At 40.7% G+C, this 24,327-nt stretch overlaps 1 protein-coding gene across 11 annotated transcripts in view; it reads right to left on the minus strand.

The window, feature by feature from the left end:
- Positions 1-1,721: 1,721 nt before the first annotated feature.
- ADGRF1 (adhesion G protein-coupled receptor F1) overlaps positions 1,722-24,327 on the minus strand; it is a 47,563-nt gene continuing 24,957 nt past the window's right edge. For 6 of the 11 annotated variants that reach the window (XM_042236866.2, XM_004018869.6, XM_012100781.5 and 3 more), the window contains 10 exons: positions 20,529-20,629; positions 19,619-19,677; positions 16,097-16,248; positions 14,548-14,711; positions 12,261-12,449; positions 8,988-10,352; positions 7,092-7,133; positions 6,068-6,127; positions 2,591-2,657; positions 1,722-1,930 (listed from right to left, as the gene is read on the minus strand). In XM_042236866.2, the coding sequence (XP_042092800.1) occupies positions 1,842-1,930; positions 2,591-2,657; positions 6,068-6,127; positions 7,092-7,133; positions 8,988-10,352; positions 12,261-12,449; positions 14,548-14,711; positions 16,097-16,248; positions 19,619-19,677; positions 20,529-20,629 (2,288 nt within the window). In that variant the 3' untranslated portion in view covers positions 1,722-1,841. The remainder of the gene's footprint in view (positions 1,931-2,590; positions 2,658-6,067; positions 6,128-7,091; positions 7,134-8,987; positions 10,353-12,260; positions 12,450-14,547; positions 14,712-16,096; positions 16,249-19,618; positions 19,678-20,528; positions 20,630-24,327) is intronic. The other 5 variants (XM_060403675.1, XM_060403677.1, XM_042236868.2 and 2 more) reach the window with 4 other exon arrangements.

Raw genomic sequence — 24,327 nt, forward strand, 5'->3', positions numbered from 1 at the left:
TTCAGTCGTGCCTGACTCTGTGTGACCCCACAGACGGAAGCCCACCAGGCTCCCCCGTCCCTGGGATTCTCCAGGCAAGAACACTGGAGTGGGTTGCCATATCAGGGCTATGTGTAAAATAGTGGCTAGAAGAGGCCTGAGCTCCCTTGCAGACCAAGCAGTCTAGGATTCTAAGTACAATTAAATAAACAATGTCAATCTGGCTAGACTGACTTACATAACCCCTCTTTTACTGTAATTCAACTTCTATAACTTCTATCCAGGCACAGCCATTTCCCATCCATGTTGCCCTGCTCACATGATCTCACCTCTCTGTGCCTTAGTTTCAGCTGCTATAAAACAGGGATAATAATATCCCCCCACCTCAGGCTTATTGTGAAGATTACATGAGATAATAAACTCAAAGCAGATACATGTATATGTATGGCTGAGTCCCTTTGCTGTTCACTTGAAACTATCACGGCATTATTTTTTAATTGGCTCCATCCCAACACAAAATTGAAGTTATTTAAAATAAATAAATAAAAAATAAATACAGAGTAGAGCCTGACACATCGTGAGCACATATACATCTTGCTTCTTCTTTTTTGATTTCTTACCATCACCATCAGCATCATTATCCTCGCTACTGCTACTGAAAGGAGTGGATACTTCCTTTAAGAAATACCGCTGCAGATTTTTTAGGAAACTCTGGAAGCAAGGATGACTCAAAGGGCTTAGTTCTTCTGGGCTCTGTGGTCAGAGCTGAAATTCAGGTGAGCCCAAAGTGATAGCAGTATGGAAGGGAAATGTCACTTCCTAGAGTGTCTTCACCTGCTGCCTTGTTAGCTCATCCAAAAGTAGCACCAACTATCCATGTAAGTAACTTCCAGTAAATGCCGACTGTATGAAAGAAAACCTGGGTGCTTTAAGGTTTTCCTGAAAACCGACAATCAAACTCTCCCTCCCTTTGCCTCTGACATAGAGAGAATTCTGGGAGGAAGAAATAAAGAACATAACCTCACAAGGCTTGATTAGGATTGCAGGTAATTTTTAAGGCTGTTACGGGGCTGTAGAAATCGACTAGGAACCAAAGCCCTAAAGTGCCCAATACCTTTTTAGGCTCGTCACAATGTTTGAGAAGTCACTTGACCTGTCCAAGCCTAAGTCTCCTCATCCCTTCATTCTGTCTGCCCAGACTCTTCAAGTCACTGGAATGGGACCAGATGAAAGTTCTTTGACAAATACTGCATTATAGATACGTATGTATATATATATATATATATATATAATCGTATTGTTATAGTTTCTAAGTCATGGCTACAAAGCTGTCTGAAATGGACACATTCTATTTTGCTTCTGATTAAACTTCAAACTTCAGTGACTGAATCTAAAATATAAGAACAAGCAAAAATTTGACTGGAAATTGGGGAAGAAAATGCCTTTTCTCTAGGAAATTTCACCAGTGATTTTCTTATAAGAAAGTAAACATGGTTCATCAATGTATTTAAAGTGATTCATGACATTTCCTTATTCCAATTCAGGTAATTGGAAATGTCACATGCATAATGCTAATTTATGAAAAAAGGACACCACAGTTTGTGGCAGTGAGAAGCTAGTACAACTGACAAAATTTCTGACACAAAATTAATCTCCTACATTTATGAAGCAATTCCTTTAAATCAAACCGTACGGAAGTAAATCTCTCCATTTAATTGAAGATAAAAGATGGTGGTCATGAAGCTGCTGAAAACTCTTTATTTCCAGATTTTTAAACCAGAAAATTCCATTGAATATTATTTCTTCACTGACATTGAGCTCTGAATGTCGATTTACTTAAAAAAAAAAAAGTATCCGTGATTTTAGGATTCCCCGCTTTGTTCAGCTGATGAAAACTGAGTTAGCATGATGTCATGTGAGGATTCTCCAGTATAAGAAAATACATAGAGGCCTAAAAGAGAAAAAAGAGGGTAAGAATTATTGCTGTTATGTTGGAACAAGCTAAGATCAAAATTAGAGTAAGCTTATGCAATTCTTTACAATTCTGGACAGACTCATGAAGAACTTAGGGTACACAGCATTTTATTAAAGCCATCGAAGCTTGCATCTCTCATATTTCTCTCATTTGAGAAGAGAAACCCCACATTTTCAGATCCTGGGGAATGAGATAAAGGTTTGAGACCACTGAATGTTACTGCTGGAAGGAACCTTAGTGGTCTCTTAGTTTTTCATTTTACTGATGAGGAATCAATGTCCAAAAAGGTAAAGAGATTTATTAAAAGCCCTCAGGCCGATTTTGGTGCAACTTCTGTCATGTATAGCCACGCATTCTTTTATTTTAACCCTAAGACCTTTAATTACACAAATAACATATTATCCCCCACCACTGCCCACAAAAGCCCTCACACTGGTTGGTGGCAGTAATAACAGGACCCGATGCTTTTGGATGAGCACGTTGAGCATTTGGGGTGGGAAATGCTTTTTCAAGTTAAGACACTTGAACTTTATCTGAAATTCAAAGAATTTTGATCAGAATCTAAAGTGAATTACCCATGATAGATGCATATTCTTTCTTCCTACCCTTTGGAAACTTTGGTCTGTTTTTACTCACCTTTCTGTTGGAATGGGTTGAAAGTCTTTTCGAATCTGAGTTTGACAGACGAATCTGATAACTTCTGCTACACCAAAGAAAACCAAGTTACTTAGGCATTCAAAGTATTCTTTCACATGCTTCCTTTTTCATTCACATTCCCTCAAAAGATTACAAATGCTAATCTTTTCTTCAGCCAAATGTTCTTTGAAGATGAAAATCTCATTTTTGTCACCTAATTTGAAAGTGAAACTGCTGCTGCTGCTAAGTCGCTTCAGCCATGTCTGACTCTGTGCGACCCCATAGATGGCAGCCTACCAGGCTCCTCCGTCCACGGGATTTTCCAGGCAAGAGATACTGGAGTAGGTTGCCGTTGCCTTCTCCAGAAAGTGAAACTGGAGGAATACAAATGGAGAAGATGTGAAGCCCTCATTGACCACAGCTGCCTTCTGAAAAATGAACATTTTATATTAGAAACAGGGAGAAAAAAAACACTGTTGGGAATCTTTACTTTGAGGTTTATTTTACTTTTGAATGTTTTTCTTTCTTTGATTATCCAGTGAGGAAAGTGCTGACTCCTTGTTTGTAGGGTTGGGGGTGTCCTGTCTTACTTTACTAAAGGTTTGTCTTTAATGCAGTCACACAGGCTGTTAACTCCTTCCTTTTTTAAAAAAAAAATTTACTTTTAATTGGAGGATATATTATAAAATACTGTGTTGGTTTTTGCCATACATCAACCTGAAATCAGCCATGGGTATACATAACATACACATGTCTCCTCCCTCTTGAGCCTTCCTCCCACCCCTCTAGCTTGTCACAAATCACTGGGTTTGGGCTCCCTGTATCATACAGCAAATTTCCTCTGGCCTTCTATTTTACGTACGGCAATGTGTAAGTTTCAAGGCTACTGTCTCAATTCACCCCACCCTCTCCTTCCCCCACTGCGTCCACAGGTCTGTTGTCTACATCTGCGTCTCCATCACTGCCCTGCAAATAGGTTCATCAGTACCATCTTTCTAGATTCCATATATATGTGTTAATATTTGCTATTTGTTTTTTTCTTTCTGACTTACTTCACTCTGTATCATAGGCTCTAGGTTCATCCACCTCATTAGAACTGACTCAAACATATTCCTTTTCTGGCTGAATAATATTCCATTGTGACATTGTGATGATGACTGCAGCCATGAAATTAAAAGACGCTAACTCGTTGGAAGAAAAGTTATGACCAACCTAGACAGCATATTAAAAAGCAGAGACATTACTTTACCAACAAAGGTCCATCTATCTAGTCAAGGCTATGGTTTTTCCAGTGGTCATATATGGATGTGAGACCTGGATTATAAAGAAAGCCGAGCACCGAAGAATTGATGCTTTTGAACTATGGTGTTGGAGAAGACTCTTGAGAGTCCCTAGAACTGCAAGGAGATCCAACCAGTCCATCCTAAAGGAAATCAGTCCCAAATATTCATTGGAAGGACTGATGTTGAAGCTGACACTCCAATACTTAGGCCATCTGATGCAAAGAACTGACTCATTCGAAAAGACCCTGATGCTGGGAAAGATTGAGGGCAGGAGGAGAAGGGGATGACAGAGGATGAGATGGTTGGATGGCATCACCGACTTAATGGATACAAGTTTGAGTAAATTCCGGAAGTTGGTGATGGACACAGAGGCCTGGCATGCTGCAGTCCACGGGGTCACAGAGTCTGACACAACTGAGTGACTGAACTGACTGAATAATCCATTGTACATATGTACCACAGGTTCTTTATCCCATTCATCTGTTGATTGACATCTAGATTGCTTCCATGTCCTAAGTATTGTAAATAGTGCTGCAATGAACTTTGGGGTACATTTGTCTTTTTCAATTATGTTTTTCTCAGCTCACTAGTGGGATTGTTCAGTCATATGGTACTTTAGAAAAATGACAGTGTTAGTCACTCAGTCGTATCTGACTCTTTGTGACCCCATGGAGTAGAGCATGCCAGGTTCCTCTGTCCATGGCATTCTCCAGGCAAGAATACTGGAGTGGGTTGCCATTCCCTTCTCCAGGGGATCTTTCTGACCCAAGGATGAAACTTGGGTATCCAGTATTGGCAGGCAAATTTTTTAGTTTGAGCCACTGTGGAAGCCACAGTAGTTTTATCCTTAGTTTTTAAAGGAATCTCCATACTGTCCTCCACAGTGACTGTATTCATTTACATTCCCACTGACAATGCAAGAGAATTCCCTTTTATCTACACCTTCTCCAGCATCTATTGTTTGTAGATTTTTTGATGATGGCCATTCTGTCTGGTGTGAGATGGTACCTCACTGTAGTTTTGATTTGTATTTCTCTAATAATGAACCTTTTCTTAATAGCAGAGAATTATTCATTAATTTCACATTTTCTAGCTCAAGGCATTTTAGTTCTTCAAGACATACAATTAAAATCACAGAGCATTAGAACTTCTGCTTTGAGTAACTAGTCCAACACTGAATTTTTACAGTTTGAGAACATGAGACCAAAAGTTACTAAGTGACTTTCCTATGATCACACAATCAGTTGGTTACAGAGTCAGAAATACAGGGCAGTTCTCTCAGTTCCTGAGTCATGGGTCCTAATTCACAGTACTCGCCAATGAAATGCAGACCTAGGAAAGTTACTTTAATGCCAGAAGCTAATTGCCTCCCTGTTTCTTTATTTCAAAAGTTTGTTTCATCCCATATTTTAAAAATAAAAAAAAACCCCTCTAAATATCTATGTTTTTTTTTATGCACTTAGGTCAGTTGATTTTTATCAAACACAAATTTCTGCTTTAGAATCCTTTCTGAAAGACCCTCCATGTCTTACTGAAAGACCCTCCATGTCTTACTGAAAGACAAAAGTATGAGGAAATGTCAAAAATACAAAATAAGGAGGCAAGTACTTTTGTTTCTAACTGTACAGTTCCTTACATGGATTGCACTTTTGTGGCAAAGAATGAAAACAAAAATCCTGTCTCTATACAAACTTGGCAGTTTGTGGACTAAAGACCTAAAATTGCAAGGGACAAAGTTTGTTATAACATCATAAGAGAGAAAATTCAAAGAGAGAATTTTTTATATTAGAAGTTAATGAAGACTTTCCACTCTGCTTTTCTGGAGAAGGAAAAGGGGTCTACAGGAGATCCAGAAAGTTGGCAGAGAAAGGGACCCTAGATGTTGCAGAAACAGTCCGACTACAGCAAGTGATACGCTCCGAATGAATTTGCTCACACGAACACTGCAGACCCCCATGTCTGAGCATCTTTGAAGCTTTCCACACATTTGCATTCATTCATTCACTCACTCATTCACTCACTCACTGCAAAGCTTTCTGGTGAATATTGACTGTGTGCTGGACATCGTGCCAGATACCAGGAATATAATGGCAACAGAAACTAAATGGGCTTACACAAAACTGGGCCTGTTGTGGGACTGTGTAAAAAGTACAGAACTTCACAAATTGCCTCCATGATAGCAGGAGATAATTACCTTTGAAGCCTGGTCCCAACAGCTTAAAGGAGACAACTTGTTGAGTAGCAGCTGTCGCAGCTATAGGGCAAAAAAGATATATTGAGGAGCTACCCATATGCAGTCATACATAGACATACCAAATACAAAACTAGTAAAATTGTTGTTTAGTAATAGTATTTCCCAGCAGTGTTTAATAGACTATAAGCATAGAGATCTGATGAAAGGGTTTTTCTTTTATGTCTTTTCTTATTAAAAAAATCAAGAATGACAGTACCAAAAGCTATAATAATTCGGATTCTAGACATTAGTAATTGGCAGTAATTGCTAACTTGAAGTTTATCTTTGAAGTGAAGAGTCTCCTCGCTGACTAAATGGTGAAAACCACAGAATTATTTATTTTTATTCAATTATTACCTTACAATCCTTCCAATCCAGAAGAAAGCAAATTACTTCCTTGTAAACAGGGGTTTGGGGGCATGTACAACAACAATTATAATAATTATAAAATATCCTTATTGTTTTATTAAAACAAAGGCTACATTTATTAACTTACTATCTTTACTTCTCTCAGCAGAATTGCTAAAAGCTTGGAAAAATAATGAAAGTAGTATAAGTTTTTTTTCTATTATCTTTTACTTGGATTAGTCATCCTTCATTAAGAATTCTATTTCATGTTAGAAGCTACAAAATATTTACTATATAAAATTCTAGAAACATAGAAATAAATAGGCTTTTCCAGCATAAGGAAAGTCTTTTTTGCTGGCTAAGTATGCCAAGTCAAAATTTGAAAGTAAAATCAAGTTTCCCCCTTTTTTCTACAGTGGTCACATTATATGCGGTTGATTCACTATAGCTCCATTATCAGCAAAGAGCGTTCAGTTTCTTTGTATCCTGACTGAACCTGCCTTTTGTAAAATTATAGAACTTTATAAATGAAAGTACCCATGCTCTAACCTCTTACATATGAATAAAGACCTTAGAACTGAAGGGGAGGGATTAGATTCCTGGGTTAAAGGAGGAAGAGAGAAATGAATACACATACCTTACTATCCAAGAGAATTCCGAAACATAAGATGAAAAGACCCTTTAAATGAAGAAATAAAGCACATGTATTATCTCTTCCATTTCCAGAAAAGAAAGTTTTTATATTGTTACTATTCTATTATATTCTCCAACATTGAAATTATTTCCTTGTCTGTCCCCCTACTGGCTGTGGGTTCCCTGGAGACAAGGATGCTATGAAACCTCCACAGTGCCTGGAGTAACACAAAGTACTCAGCAACTTTGTTGTTGTTGCTAATTAAATTACTGAGTAAATAAAGTTTGAAACACACATGGAGCTTCATGTTCCCCTTTGTATCATCCTAAACCCCAAATAAAGAACTTCCATTTGCTTCTGTGTCTTACACTTTCTTTAGACATTAAACGAATGCCAACTCAGCATCTTATGATGTCAGCTGGCTCTGAAGTCCAAGGCTAAGTGGAGAAATTGACTATATCAGCACGCTTTCCATCAGGTCCAGCCCCTGGGGAATCCTCGGCAGCGTCTTTCTTGGACCCTGAACTCCTCCTGGTTGGAGCACCCTCAGTTGGTGCCTGTTCAGACAGCGTATCACCAAGGATCCTGGACGAAAGCTCCCTAAACCTGTCACCATGAGGTGTGTGCTCTCCATGAAAATCCTTGTGCCACCACCTAAACGTACCCTGGTTTGCTGAAGTAGGTGGAGAACCAACTGCTTTCTGGAGACATTTACTGACCACTTACTCTGTGCCAGGCACAGTGCTAAGTGCTGAATGATCTCACTGAACCCTCGTATTTACTCTAAGATACAGGTAATAATTGGGTTTCCCAGGTGGCAGAGTGGTAAACAATCCACCTGCCCATTCGGGAGACGTAGGAGACCTGGGTTCCATCCCTGGGTGGGGAAGACCCCCTGGAGTAGGAAATGGCAACCCACTCCAGTATTCTCGCCTGGCGAATCCCATGGACAGAGGAGCCTGGCAGGCTACAGTCCACAGGGTCTCAAGAGCTGGACACAACAGAGCACCAGCACCAGAGCACACAGATGATAATATTATCCCTGTTTACCAGATAAAAGAATTGAGGATAGAAAAATCAAATAACTTACTAGCAGTCACAGAGTTGGATAACATGACATATTTGAGCCCAGAGCTATTTAACTCCAGAGCACAAATATTTAACCACCATTACCCTTAGACATTGTCCAGTGTAAGAGACCCAGCCAATATTCTTTGAACTAGGATTGAGGGCTCTCTTCCAGATTCTCCAAATCTAAGGAATACTTTGCCCGCCTACTTGCGGAACACTCCTTGATCATGGCGTGTAAAACCCGTGCTTGGCAGCAGAGGTCCGCAAACCTTTTCTCTAAAGAGTCAGAGAGTAAATATTTCTGGTTTTGCAGGTCATCCAGATTCTTACAACTGCTCAGTTCTGTCCATGTAAGGGAAACAGCCACAGACCCTATGCAAATGAACTGGCGTGGCTGTGGTCCAATAAAACTTTATTTACAAAAACAGTGCTGCCTGCAGTTGGCCAGGCACTGCTCTGTGGCACACCAGGGACTTCCTTTGCACTGTTCAGACTCAAAAAGTATTCTTGATTTATTTCCTTTTCCCTGTGTGCCTTCACAGAGATCAGCACAAGACAAAGAGGACTGGGTCAACAGCAAGGGAGATGAGTGTTAGCTACGTGAATTCGAACATTTAAAACCCTGGACTGGATTACTGAAGAAGCCTAGTATTTACTATCAGGCAAAAAATGGATCTTTTTCTTCTGTTCAGCGTTGTAGGCGGTTTTGTTCGTAATAGTCCTGCTGGAGGCAAGGAGATGAGATCATCTCCAGAATGGTCTTCCCATCCTCGATTCTCTACACTCCAGTTTCCTGATTATACGATAGGTTATTCTCATTGTTCTTACCTGGAATGCATTGAGAAATGCGAAAATAACGTGCCAAGACAGATTCCAGCCGTCCACCATTGTTGCTATGCCGAAACCCCAGGTGAGCCCCAGAAGAGGGGTCAGGACGAGGAGGCTCCTCCCTATACGCATTACAGTGGCCTTGTGGTCCTGGGCCAGCCTTTCTCCAACAGCTGGCCTCCCGAGCTTTGTGAGGACTAATAGCACCACAACCAAATTTACAGCCACAATAGTCAGGGCAGGAACCACAAAGGCCAAGAGAGGCTTGCTCCCGTCGGACCAGTTAAGCCAACATGCATCCTTCCTTTTGTAGCCATCGCTGGGCTGCATGACCACAATGGTGACGATGGATATAATGAGAGGGCACCCGTAGCCCAGGCAGAACCCAGCAGCCACCATCAAAAGTGTGGCCATGTGATGGAACACGAAGATCACCCGATATGCCAACAGGAACCCGAGCAGAAGCATCCAGAAGAACAAGGAGAGGTAGAAAAAGTGTGCAAAGAACACGGCAGCTATGCAGACGCCAGAGTTTGTGTCCACCGTGGCAGCAACAATAAACCAGACGTCAGCAATCAGGAGGCACAGAGCTATGTTCACTAGGCAGATGTGACGGCTGTGTGAGGTTTGGTTTTTGTTGACCTGCTTCCAAAACAGACCTTCGATGGCCAGGCATAAGATGAGACTTCCGATGGAGACCCCCAGCCCCACAAAGGTGATCCATTTCACAACGGGGACGATGGCAGGGGGGACAGTGGGGGACATCAGCACGGAGAAGGAGGTCAGGTGAGTACAGAGGCATGTCACCAAGCTTGCAGTTTCATTCTGTAAGTGGCAGCCAGTATCTGCCCACTGCAAATGACTGAAATCCCAAAACACACAATGAGGTTGACTCAGATTCAATTTCATCTTAGAAAAAGTCAGGGAAACTTCATTGATGGAAGAGTTTGAGATAATAATGGATATCAAGGGCCCATTAACCTGAGCATTTATATTTTTAGCCATGGGTAGAATGTTCCCCAGGGTCAAAGAGGTCATGCTGATGATAGTATGTAGAAGGTGCCTCTTGAATTGTTCTGGCCCAATAGACACATGGCCTGTGATGGGACTGGGGGTATTTTGGGGGAAAAATTCAGTCTCATAATTGTAACCTTCATTGCTGAGATTTGCAGACACTGGAATCCCTTTCCAGTTAATGAAGTCTCGAGAAAAAGTTAGAGGCAGAGCTGTCGAAGGTACCAGAGCGCTGATGTTTTCCAGTGATGCTAGTAACTGGGAACTGGCATCCTTTTCTTTCTTCAGTAACACTGTCCAGTTGGTTAGCGAAGCTGAATTAAGGATGTGATCAGCTATATTGATGACATTCTAAAATACAAGGATGAAAGTCAATTTAGATTTTGAGTAAACTGGTCAGAGGACTGTGGATGGATAGTCATTAATCTTAAGGTCAAGAAAGTCGAGGATCACACATTAAAACTTAGCGTGAAATATAGCATGGTGCTCCACACAGGGAAAGCTTTGGGCTAAAGAAAAAAGACCCACAGAATCACGTCAGTTCCAGGGTGAACACTTGCCAGGAATTCATAAGCCAAACAGGGTTTAGCCATGAAGAAGGAGAATGCCGCAATGGGGGCTGCAAAATGTGCATTTTCTTCCTTCTGAGATAGCAAACGGGACTGCACACCTCCTCAGGCTGAGGGTCCAAGAGTGAGATGTTCTTTGTAACTACTTTCCCATATTATGTTTATTTTGCTAACATCAGAAGTTCTAAATTCATGTCACGAATGTTCAAGCTTTAATTCATGTATATTTATGACATTAACAGAGGAAACTGAAAAACAGAAATTCTTAAACCCTGGACATGCAATAAGGAACCACTGAACTGAGTTGTGGGTTTTAAGGGTCATTCTTAGTTTAAGACATTCCTTTTCCAAACATCCCTGAAAGGCAATGTTTTCCCCCCTAGACCCTCACTCACTCTTAATGGCTCTGGTCCCCTGCTGTGGGCATCTGCCACTCTAGCTGAGTCTTACCCTGAGCCCTCTGTGACTCCTGGCTCAAATCCCATAGTGGGTTTCTTTTACTGCCTTCAGCAACCTCTGCCTTCTTTTGGTTTGTGTTTGCAGCTCTATTTTCCCCTTCATTTCATTTTTAGCTTTTTTTTGTGTGTCATTTTTTTTTATTTGGTCTCATTAACAATACATACTCAGACTTTTTGAAAAAAAAAAAATCTGAGCATCTTTGTTTCAGGGAGTTTCACTTATTCACATCTAATGTCACTTCTGACATATAACGTTCACCTTATATAGTTAAGGACCATTGTGTGATTATGTGACAGTATACATAATATAAAACCCAATTTTGTGAAATATTATATGTTTTAACATATAAAATGCACACATCCACAATTTTTGGAAAGATATTTATTTAACAAATAGTTATTGAGTATCTGCTATGTGTCCCTCGTCAATCTTCTAGGTGCTGAGGTAACACCTGAAATGTGAGCAGTGGCCATTCTAGAGTGACAAACTTACACATCACTTACTTTTCTTTCTGTTTATTTTCATGTCTTCTAGTGAGCATGCCTTATTTGGGGAATTTTTAGGATGCTTGGGGCTGGTGCATGGGGATGATCCAGAGAGATGATATGGGGTGGGAGGTGGGAGGGGGATTCAGGATTGGGAGCTTGTATACACCCGTGGTGGATTCATGTCAATGCATGGCAAAACCAATACAGTATTGTAAAGTAAAATAAAGTAAAAATTAAAAAAAAAAAAACCCTCTACACCTGAAACTAAAAAAAAAAAAAGTTGATTTTAAAATATCCAAACTAAATCATGAATTCCCCACTCAAAAAATGGAGTTCTTAAAATATGTTAAATATAAAATATATAAATATATATATATACTAAATATAATATACTAGAGTCAGAGCTTATAGCCACGGGAAGGAAAAACTGCAGAGTCAGTATTAAGTATCAAAAAGTTGGCACCTGTGTCATTCAGTGTCATGTAGGGCAGAGACTTACACATTTCCCTTAGCCAGATATCACCCAGGCGGCCTGCCTGGAGGCAGCTCCCTCTTACTTTGTACACACATAATTGAATCCAGGGGTTTCTTATACATTGCAGAGGAAGCAGCGAAGCTCACACAAAGACTGTTACATGGCTCTTTGGTCCTTTTCAACAACATCTCATCACCTGGGGCTTCTGCCATTCCTCCTACCAGATCGAGCATTTAAAGTGAGCTGTTCGAGCTCACGCAGACTTTACCTCCATTGTCGAATTGGACACCGTGAAGTTTTTCTTCAGAGATGAGATATTGCCCAGAATTGACACCACGGAAGCCAGATTCCCAGCTGTGGTTGACGGGCTTTGCTGAATGACCATCGAAAGCTTCTGCACCAGTGATGACACAGCTGCCTCAGTGTCAGTATTGTTGCTGGCGAGCTCAGTTAAGTCCTAGGAACAGAAATGGTTACATTCTAGGAAACAACGTAATGCTTGTGCTTCACCAGAATTAAATCAGTTCCATGGCCACATATAACTAACATACGGTGCTTGATAACCTAGGATAATCATATAACAATGGCAATAACACCACAGTGGCTGTCCTTCAGTGCTATTTTCCATACACTGTTCTAAATGCTTTACTGGGGATTCACTGGTTTGATTTAATCCTTCAGTTGAGTTCAGTTTGGTCACTCAGTCATGTCTGATTCTTTGTGACCCCATGAACTGCAACACGCCAGGCCTCCCTGTCCATCATCAACTCCCAGAGTTTACCCAAACTCATGTCCATCGAGTCTGTGATGCCATCCAGCCATCTCATCCTCTGTTGTCCCCTTCTCCTCCTGCCCCCAATCCCTCCGAGCATCAGAGTCTTTTCCAATGAGTCAACTCTGCATGAGGTGGCCAAAGTATTGGAGTTTCAGCTTTCCTTACACTACCCTTTAAAGGAGTTTCCGTGATTATTTTCATTTTGATTAAGGAAATTAAAATTTGAAGAGTTTCATTAAAAAGTATTTTTATATAAATTATTACCCTAATTATACAGAACCTGAAGTTCAGTGAGATTCAGTGACTTTCCAAACAGTACCCCGCTAGGAAGCAGAAAGGCATGGTCTGCTTGGCACTAAATATTATATCCGTTTACTATGCTGAGAAATCCCTGTAGAGCAGGGGTCCCCAACCTCCAGAATCTAATGCCTGATTATCTGAGGTGGAACTGATGTAACAATAATAGAAATAAAGTGCACAATAAATGTAATGTGCTTAAGTCATCCAGAAACCATTCCTCTACCTCCCAGTCCATGAAAAAATTGCCTTCCAAATCGGTCCCTAGTGCCAAAAAGGTTAGGGACCACTGCTATAAAGGATTTAAATGGCTGTACGTGGAGATCTGACTATACTTGGTCACTGGATTTGGGGTTTTACTTTTTCCTTGAGGCTCCCACCTGCTTCTACAACACTGAGCTAATTTGGAAGGCAGCTAGAAGGGATGTTCTCCTTACTCAAAGCCTGTCAACCCTGGAACCCAGATCCCTCTGTTTTCCTTTTTACTCTTCTCAGTTGACAGAGCTGTACTCTGCCTCAGGCACTTGGGATCTGCTTGTCCTTATATCCTGGGGTGGCCTAGTCCCAGCTATGGTTTATGTCCAGAGCTGAAGCAAAGAAGACAAGAATAAGGATAAGCCCCAGAACTCACCTGCTGCGTTCTCCCTCCCAAGTTTACAGATGAAAACTGAGGTCCAGAAAGGGAGGGTAAAGCTTCCACAGTCCCTTGATGAATACCATGGTGGGTTCTCTGCTTCTGAAGTGGGGTCTCTAGCTGGGACTGAAGCCCTGTTCACTATGAAGGTATATTTGCAGGACCATATCTGTGAACTGGTCTTGAAGTCCCTTTTCCACACCTGAGTTTTAACTCCTCACCATTGCTTCCATTTTTCTATTTATCAAGTCTTAAGTACTTGAATCTTCCTAAGAGAGCATCATATGAAGGTCACAGCCCTAATCCAGTGACCACATTTCTAGTTCAACACTGTTGCTACCTGAGGGACCATTAGCCCCCTAGTCTCTCCTTTTATAGAAGGAAACTGGTAAGGGGCATGGCCCTGGAGAGCCATTGCATTTCTCTCATTCTCTATGGTTCACCTCTGGCCGACCCAATCCCTACCCCCATTTCTAACACATGGACATCTTCACTTGTACTAAGGTTATGGCTTCTGACTTAACACCTTCACTTAGATCTTTAATTCCCAGGCTCTCTGGATTTAGTTGCTGTTCTGCCATCTATAGTAGCTCTCCGCCGCACTGATTCACACCTCTGCAGCACCCTCCCCTGAAAACCATCCAATCTGACAGTTCTGACATTCTCAGCTGCCGCTTAGGTTCACTACTCATGCTTACACTCCCCGGGTTTCCCAGGGTCTGACGTCACCGACATCTGACCAATGAGACAACCTGATACATATTACCTACCCCCAGGAGGGTTCACTGGAGACACCCACTGTGAAACTCAAACCCAGGGCAAGTGGAAATGCCTTTCTTGTTGTTTTACCTTCTTCAGTTCTTCCAGCTCAGAGAGCACACACATCTCCTCGAGGATATGCCACCCAGAGGGTTGGCACCTGACCGTGATGCTTCCGATGTAGCCAAGGCTACAGGGAAGAGTGTACTCGTCATTCTCAAACCCAAATCCAAAGGCAATGCTGTTACACTGGGCTAGAAAACAATAGAAACAGAGAAATAGAGAAAAGAATATAAACATAGTAGAAGAATGTCTTGACACTCTCTATAAACTATGTATTAATAGCAGTGCTTTAGAAGTCATATTTTCAGAGCCAAACCTAGGCAAAATTCAGGAGTAGAAGAAGTTCATTTTTGATGTCCAGCTCTACCCCCATCAGTCCCCTTTCCTCTTTCCTGATATTCTGCCTTCCCCAAGGCTGGCCCCCTTTCCCTCCAGGTATGTAATCTAGGCTAACAATCTGACTTTTAGTGAACTATCAAATAGTAAGTATTCACTGAAAACAAGCCAAGGTGTGATCCCTCCCAGAAAATATTTACCCTCCTTAAGGGAATGCTAGAATACCAGATAAGCTTCAAGATACTATGGGACAAAGCAGGCATGATAAGGTTAAAAGATAGGCCGTTGCCATTTGGGGGTGACATGTCCTACTCTGTTCCTCTAAAAGCTTCTCACATTGTGACCAACCGCTTAGTTCCCCTTGCACCAGGCCCTTCATAATATGTTCTTACCATGATCGTGACTGGGAGGAGGAGGAACCACAAGGGCTGTGATTTTTGTTTCTTTTCCCCACTGCTCTGTCGTAAGTGTCTAAGCTCTTTGTACACTTAGTAAATATTTGTGGAATAGATGTTGAAAGTGGCAAAAATCTTGGTAAGAGAGATTGAAATTGAATGTAAAGAATTTTTCAAGCATTTGAAGAAATGAAGTGGAGTGTGTGTGCCTGTGTATTTCCTGTGTGTGTTTGTGAAAGACCTGAAAAAAAAAAATGCATTCTTTCCTGGGTCCCTTGGATTATAATTTAGGAATGTCATCAGCCCCAGGGCTCTTTCAATATGGTCACCAGTAAACTATTGCTGAGTCATTTCCAACAGAGCCTGCAGTGAATCAGTCTTGCATGACATTTGCATTAAGAATAAGAGGTCAGATCACCCATGAGCAAGAGTCTGAAATAGTCTGAAATAGTCAGCTGAAATTGAGTTTCATCCTGGCTGGAGTTGAGGGAGGAGGGAACAGCTGCTTGATAAAGTCAGTCTTAGAACAATTCTGTTTTGGGAACATCTCCAATACACAATCTACTAATTAGGCTCCCCCAACCTACTTCCCTGGAGCTTCCCAGGTGGCTCACTGATAAAGAATCCACCTGGTGATGCAGGACACAAAGGAGATGCAGGTTCAATCCTTGGTCTGGGAAGATCTCCTGGAGGAGGAAATGGCAGCCCATTCCATTATTCTTGCCTGGAAGAGCCCATGGACAGAGGGACCTGGAGGGCTACAGTCCATAGGGTCACAGAGTCCCACATGACTGAGCGTCTGAGCCCGTATACAGGTAACCTAATTGTATAGAATCCAGAATTACCTTCTCCGAACACTCTGAAAGAATCTTCTTCAAGTGCATACAGCTTGCACAGATATGTCTTAGCTTTCTTAGCCATCTGCTCAACGCCCGACAGGAGCTCAGATGTGCTGCTGGAACCAACAACTTCATACCCAACAACGATGCTTCCATTTCTACAGTGATGATGTGGAAAGAAAAATCAGATTTATTTGTTCAGTCACTCAGAGCTTACTCTGTGGGGGTGACATTAGGTCTGTAGGGATAGATCAAACAGACTTGATTTTTGCCTACGTGGAGCTTACATGCTGATAGAGAAGGCAAGGAAAATAGAAACAAATAACCATAGTCCTGGAGTGGATTGCCATTTCCTTCTCCAGAGGATCTTTCCAACCCAGGGATCAAACCCGGGTCTCCCGCGTTGTAGACAGACGCTTTACTGTCTAAGCCACCCGGTGGTAATTATATATAAATATATAAATTCTAAATTTTGTTAAGCGTTGTGATAGACAAGTTCAGGGATAGAGTTACAGATATAGAAAACAAACATGGTTACCAGGGTTTAACATGGGGGCAGGGATAAATTGGAAGCCTGGAATTGACATATACACACCACTATATATAAAATCTTTCCCAGATTTTAGGAAAAGATTGAAGGCTGGAGGAGAAGGGGACAACAGAGGATGAGATGGTTCGACTTGATGGACATGAGTTTGAGCAAGCTTGGGGAGTTGGTGATGGACAGGGAGGCCTAGCCTGCTATAGCCCATGGGGTTGCAAAAAGTTAGACAGGACTGGGTGACTGAACTGAACTGATATATAAAATAGGTAACTAATAAGCACCTACTGTATAGCACAGGGAAGTCTACTCCATACACCGTAATCGCCTATATGGGAAAATAATCTAAAAAAGGGTGGATAAATGTATATGTATAATGAATTCACTTGGTTATATACTTGAAACGAAGACAACATTGTAAATCAACTATATCCTATAAAAATTTCAAAATAAAGTTTCATCATATAGGTCTTTGTAAAAGCATACTGGAACTTCCCTGGTGGTCCAGTGGTTAAGAGCACCCCCCGCCTCCCCCGAAAGGCAGGGGATGCAGTTTCCATCCCTGATCAGAGAACTAAGATCCCACATGCTGTGGAGCAACTGAGCCCACGCGCCATAGCTTGAGAATCCGTGTGCTGCAGTGAAAGATCCGTGTCCCATGCGCTGTAACTAAGACATGACACAGCCAGGAAAAGTCCCTAGAATAAGCACGGAGAGCGCTAAGATCTGGGTCTGTACAATTAGGAGAACAGCATCTCTGGAACTGAGATGGGGAAGATGGCGGGAGAAGAATGTGAAAGGTTATGATGGGAGGAGATGGAGGACCCCCATTTTGGACATGTTACATTTGACATATCTACTAGAAAGTCAACTGGAGATATTAATGCTGCTGCTAAGTTGCTTCAGTCGTGTCCGACTCTGTGCGACCCCATAGACGGAAGCCCATCAGGCTCCCTCGTCCCTGGAATTCTCCAGGCAAGAACTCAGGAGTGGGTTGCCATTTCCTTCTCCAATGCATGAAAGTGAAAAGTGAAAGTGAAGTCACTCAGTCGTATCCGACTCTTAACGACCCACCAGGCTCCTCCATCCATGGGATTTTCCAGGCAAGAGTACTGGAGTAGGATGCCATTGCCTTCTCCTGGAGATATTAATAGGTATTGGATATTTGAATTTGGGATTTAGGGGAGAGGCTGAAGTCGTATAACACGTTTAGAACCCACCTGCATACAGAGGGTATTTGAAGTTATGAAAGCCAGTGAGATAATATATATTAATTTAATCCTGTGATTCAATGAGGGTTAGGCTTTAGGGTTATTCTCATTTTGTAGATAAGGGAACAAAGTCCTAAAGAGAAGTTGGGTCAGGTCATTAATTATTAATTGATGGGGGACTTCCCTGATGGTCCAATGGCTAAGACTCCAGCCTCCCAATGTAGGGGGCCTGATGTTTGATCCCTGGTTGGGGAACTAGATCCCACATACTGCAACAAAGAGTTTGCATGCCACAGCTAAAAAGATCCTGTGGGCCACAACTAGACCTGGTGTAGCCAAATAAATTAATATTTCTTAAAAGTTATTAATTGATGGATAAGAACCTCTGGCTCTCTGAAGCTCAATTTTTTTTTCTTTTCTTTTTTTTTTAGATTTAAACAAAGATTATTCCAAAGGTCAAATTCTTAATCATTTCATTGAACTAACATTGAGCTACACTGAACTTACAATAAATAAACCCAAATAGGTTTATTTTAGGTTGTGATGGTCACAATGTCATTTCATTGATATGGATCTTCTATAGTGTTTAAAAAGTATTTTTCTGCCTATTATTTCATTTTATGTAATTGAGCTTCAGTCAGATGCCATAGCTATCCATAGGTCTGTTTGACAGATAAATAGAGACAGTGAGAGATTAAGATTTACTTTAGATCATATATGTAAAGAGCAAGACCAAAATGGTTGCATTTTATAGACACGTCCACTTTTACTGTGACTTTGTCTATGAATTATTGAGGACAATTTGTAAGATAGATAGATAATTTGGTGGAACATAAATTAGAAATATAAATAGAAAACCAGGACCAAGGCAAAGAAAAATGTGAATATTGAATACAAAACTGTTGACTGATTTTCAATTTTGTCTATGAATTCAATAATGACATAGTCAGAAGCAGAAGTTACATGAACTATATAGACCTTCATATAAGAAAAAAGAAGCAGAGTTTTTCCTAGCACTAAATTTTAAAGACTATTATACCTGTGATCCTTTTTGTAAGTATATGAGAAGACTTAAAGGATAATGTTCAAAACAGTATATTTGTAACAAATGTTGTTGAAAATTTCCTATAACTCTACTTTAACTGTGAAAAAAAATAAGAAGCTAAATTCTCTGACCTCTAAGTCACTTCCTCTAACAGACTATAAATAGCTGGTAATCAATACACACATGGGTAACTAACCAAGTAGCTTTTGAATTAAAGTATAAACAAAAGGATAATTTACTAAATACCTCTCTATTTGCTGTAGACAAGGACTACTGGGCATGGTACATACATGATATCTACACAAAAAATGTAATATTTTACCCAAGGAGCCCCTTCTGGCTCCCAGCTATACAACATTACACCCTCTCTGCTGAGGAGCAAACCCATTCCTTCACAACCCACAATCCTCATCCCCACCCCTCGCCCCTTCCTATTCATGCCTTCCTGCTTCTTTCCAAGCTCTGCCCTGCCGTCTGGGTTTCTGATTCTAGTTTCTGATCCATAGTTTTGAGAATGACATTTAATATTTATGCTTGCAAAAAGATTTAAGTGAGAATATAGGCCTTCTTCTTCAGACTTTTGCAAGCATCACAGACTTTTATCCAGCCTTAGTAAGAATCCTACTTCAAAGACCAGTTCTGACCTATTTTCTGTTGTGGTCACTTGGAAACAGCATGAGACATCCTACTTGGCTCCGGGGAGGCCCTTCTAAGACCACTGTGGTACTTACCGAAACTGGGTGACTCGAACGGCTTCAAAACCTTGGATTCCTTTGTATGCTTCCTTTAGCTTTACAAAGAGAGCAAAGGGCAATGTGTTGATCTTTGTCCCCACACAAGAAAGACATTTGAGCAAAAAAAAAAAAAAAAATGGATGCAGACAAGAAATAAACCAACTGAAGCACTGAGCAAAGGAAAGACACGTGGCAGGAGGTAATTGTGTGTTACAGAAATACTATTAACATGACAGCAGAGAATGGATACCCACACGCCTGTGCACATACATACAATCTTGAGATGGCTAATAAAGAACATAGAAGCAATTGCTTAGATTAGAGGATGAATTTGGTGCCAGATAGTATAATAAATTCACCTCAAACCTATTTTTTCCTTCCCTTAAATAAGCCATTTATTTTGACAGATGCCTAAACTGAATCTACTTGTGAGGTATTTGTGCATGTCTTCAGTTAGGACCACACCTGAACCAGCAGCCTAGACAGAAGTGGTTTTATGTGACTTCAGTATGAAGTCCAGAATTTTGGAGAGTAACTCTCTTTAGCCTCTAACAAGAGAGGCTTCTTTAAGGGGAAAAAAATCCCAAATGTTAACAATTGCACTCAGATCATGAAAACTTTCTTTTGACAAATAAAAATCAGAAAATAATCAATAGGGCTTGGTTTAATATTACCCTAATGAATGAGCAAAACCAAGCACTAAGGGAATGAGAAGAGGTCAGCTGCTTAATACTCCTTGGAAGAACATGTTTAAAATATATTCCTTGTGGTCAGAGTGATTAACTGCTGTGTAAGAACTAATTGAAAAATGAATAAAAAATATGTGTTAAATAAACTTGTTGAATTAGAAACATCTGAACTTATGTTTAACCAACAAATTCGTATGTAATAAGAGGAAAATGCTTACCTGCCTTTCAATTCCAGTGGTATATTTGGCGTACATAGCAGAAGATGAATCCAAAAGGTCTTCTGTAAATTTTTCATTAATTTTGAAAGTACCCCAAACCTCTATGGAAAATAAGAAATTTACAGAGATAAAAATTACTCACTTGATATAGCATAAAATTACAAAAGTCTAATTCAGCCCATCTATTTGACAGTGGTACTTCAATTCTTTTATTTTTATTTTTTTGGTCAATTTCTTTTTATGATGAATGTTCCCCTAAAGTAAGTAATACAGGAAGAAAAATAATTCTCTTTTGCGGTTTTGGAACATAATGGGAAATTGCAGTAATCAAGACTACCTTTTGTTGTTGTTCAGTGGCTAAGTCATGGCTGACTCTTTGATATTCCAAGGACTGCAGCACTTCAGACTTCCTTGGCCTTCGCTATCTCCTGGAACTTGCTCAGATTCGTGAGTCAGTGATGCTATCTATCCATCTCATCCTTTGCTGCTCCTTCTCCTTTTGCCTTCAATCTTTCTAAGCATCAGGGACTTTTCCAATGAGACAGCTCTTTGCATCAGGTGGCCAGAGTATTACAGCTTAAGCTTCAGCATCAGTCCTTCCAATGAAAGTTCAAGGCTGATTCCTTAGGATTGATTAGTTTGAACTCCTTGCAGTCCAAAGGACTCTCAAGAGTTTCCTCCAGCAACACAATTTGAAAGCTTCAATTCTTTGGCACTCAGCCTTCTTCATGGTCCAATTCACACATCTGTACATGACAACTAGAAAAAATCCTAGCTCTGACTCTATGGGCCTTTGTCAGCAAAGGGATGTCTCTAGTTTTTAACACACTGTCTAGGTTTGTCATAGCTTTCCTTCCAAGGAGCAAGCATCTTTTAATATCATGGCTGTAGTCACCATCCACAGTGATTTTGGAGCCCAAGAAAATAAAGTCTCTCATTGTTTCCACTTTTTCCCTTTCTATTTGCCATAAAGTGATGGGATCAGATGCCATGATCTTAGTTTTCTGAATGCTGAGTTTCAAGCTAGCTTTTCCACTCTCCTCTTTCACCTTTATCAAAAGACTCTTTAGTTCCTCTTCACTTTCTGCCATAGGAGGGGCATCATCTACATATCTGAGGTTGTTGATATTTCTCCTGGCAATCTTGATTCCAACTGGTGATTCATCCAGCCTTGCATTTCATGTGATAAACTCTGAATAAAAGTTAAATAAGCATGGTGACAATATACAGCCTTGACATGCTCCTTTCCCAATTTTGAACCAGCTCACTGTTCCATGTCCTGTTCTAACTGTTGATTCTTGACCTGCATACAGGTTTCTCAGGAGACAGGTAAGGTGATCGAGTATTCCCATCCCTTTAAGAGTTTTCCACTGTGTACTGTGATCCACACAGTCAAAGGGTTTAGTGTAGTCAATGAAGTAGATGCTTTTCTGAAATTCCCTTGCTTTTTCTATGATCTAACAGATGTTGGCAATGAGATCTCTGGTTCCTTTGCCTTTTTAAAATCCAGCTTGTACAGCTGGAAGTTCTCCATTCACATACTGCTGAAAATCAAATCCTTAGATTGAAGGATTTTGAGCATTACTTTGCTAGCAAGTGAACTGAGCGCAATTGTATAGTAGAGTAGTTTGAGCATTCTTTGGCATTGCCTTTCTTTGGGATTGGAATGAAAACTGACCTTTTCTAGTCCTCCAATCACTGCTAAATTTTCCAAATTTGCTGGCATATAGAGTGTAGCACTTTAACAACATCATCTTTTAAGATTTGAAATAGCTCAGCTGGAATTCTGTCATCTCCACTAGCTTTGTTCATAGTGATGGTACTTACATCCCGCTTGACTTCACACTCCAGGGTGTCTGGCTCTAGGTGAGTGACCACACCATTGTGGTTATCTGGGTCATTAAGACCTTTTTGGTATAGTTCTTCTCTGTATTCTTGCCATCTCTGCTTCTGTTAGGTCCATAGTGTTTCTGTCCTTTATTGTATCCGTCTTTGCATGAAATGTTCCCTTGGTATCTCTGATTTTCTTGAAGAGATCCCAAGTCTCTCCCATTCTGTTGTTTCCCTCTGTTTCTTTGCATTGTTCACTTAAGAAGGCTTTCTCATCTCTCCTTGCCCTTCCTTGAAACTCTGCTTCAGATGGGTATATTTTTCCCTTCATCCTTTACTGGAGTGATATGGCTCATGACTTTATTGAGTTACATAAGCCCCTTTGCAATGGTAAAGCTGATGAAGGGGATGACCTTATAAGCAGGTAAGCAAGTAAGCATTCATATGTGGTTACAAACAACAGTCACTAGCAATGAAACATATCTCAATTTAGGCACGGAGCTTAAACACTGTCCCTATTTAAAAAAAAAAAACACTTTTAAAAAAATCATTATTTGCTAATTCCAACTTAACCCTTGCTTACCTATCACTGGTGCCTTTCTGCTCTGGGACAGGCTATTCCCTACCTCTGGATGGACAAATCCTGTGTCTTTCATTCAGGACTTGGTTAAATGCACCTCTTTTGCAAGGCCTTCCCTAGGTTCCATATGAAAAGAGTCTTTCTCTCCTTTAAATTCCTACAGTACTTTATCCATACCTCCTTTCTAGCCTTTTCACCTACACATCTATCTGTGAACACACCTCATGTATATATGTTCCTACTCTATTTGGGAAAGACCCTTGTGAATGTAATCCCTTTCTGATTCATACTTGTATTCCTCCAAAGATGGATCAGAAATGGACCACTTTTCAAAGAGTAGGATTCCATCAAAATCTATCAAAAAGATGACATTGTCTTTTTACCTGTGTTAACAATCTGGCCTCCCCAAGCAGCTTGCTAATTCATCAACAGCAAGAGAAATGCCAGAATTTGCTCCAGATCTGTGTATAAAGATGGTGCTTAATAATTACATGTTATTTGGGGAGAAGAGGATTGGCCATTTGGGATTAGCAGATGCAAAGTATTATATATAGGATAGATAATCAATAAGTCCTACTGTATAGCACAGGGAACTACATCCAATATCCTTTGATAAATCATAATGGAAAAGAATATCAAAAGAATACATGTATATATACATACATATACATATGTATATGGACTTCGCAGGTGGTGCTAGTGGTGAAGAACACTCCTGCCAGTGCAGGAGACATAGGAAACATGGGTTCACTCTTTAGTTTGGGAAGATCCCCTAAAGGAGGGCATAGCAACTCACTGCAGTATTCTTGCCTGGAGAATCCCATGGACAGAGGAGCCTGGCGGGCTACAGTCCATTGGGCTGCAAAGTCAAACACAACTGAAGCAACTTGGCATGCACAGATGCATAAGTGTGTGTGTGTGTGTGTGTGTGTGTATGTGTGTGTGTGTGTGTGTATCTGAATCTCTTTGCTGTATAGCAGAAATTAAACACAACATTGTAAATCAACTGTATTTCAATACAAAATAAAAAAGTAAATAAATAAGCATCACCTTAACCTCAATTGCTGTGGTCCTGAGAAAGGGACCGAGGGATACCAAGAGAAGATGGGCTATTCAGGTCCTCCTTTACTCTTTGCTCCACTTTACCAACCTCTGGAGCTTCAGGATAACTGGACTAGTCACTGGGGACATTTCCTAAGTCATTTGGTCTGTTGAGGGCCCGCATTATCCGGCTCACCTTACCATACACTGAACATCAACCTAAGCTGGCAATAGCTCCCTCAGCATCCACTGGTCTCCTAAGCCAGACTTTCAACTTCCGTTTAGTTTTGGCAAGTCATTCAGTACATGTATTTGTTGGCAATTTAGAGCATTTCTTTCACTATAATT

This window comes from Ovis aries, chromosome 20 (assembly GCF_016772045.2).
Source record: "Ovis aries strain OAR_USU_Benz2616 breed Rambouillet chromosome 20, ARS-UI_Ramb_v3.0, whole genome shotgun sequence".
NCBI classification, from domain to species: Eukaryota; Metazoa; Chordata; class Mammalia; order Artiodactyla; family Bovidae; genus Ovis; species Ovis aries.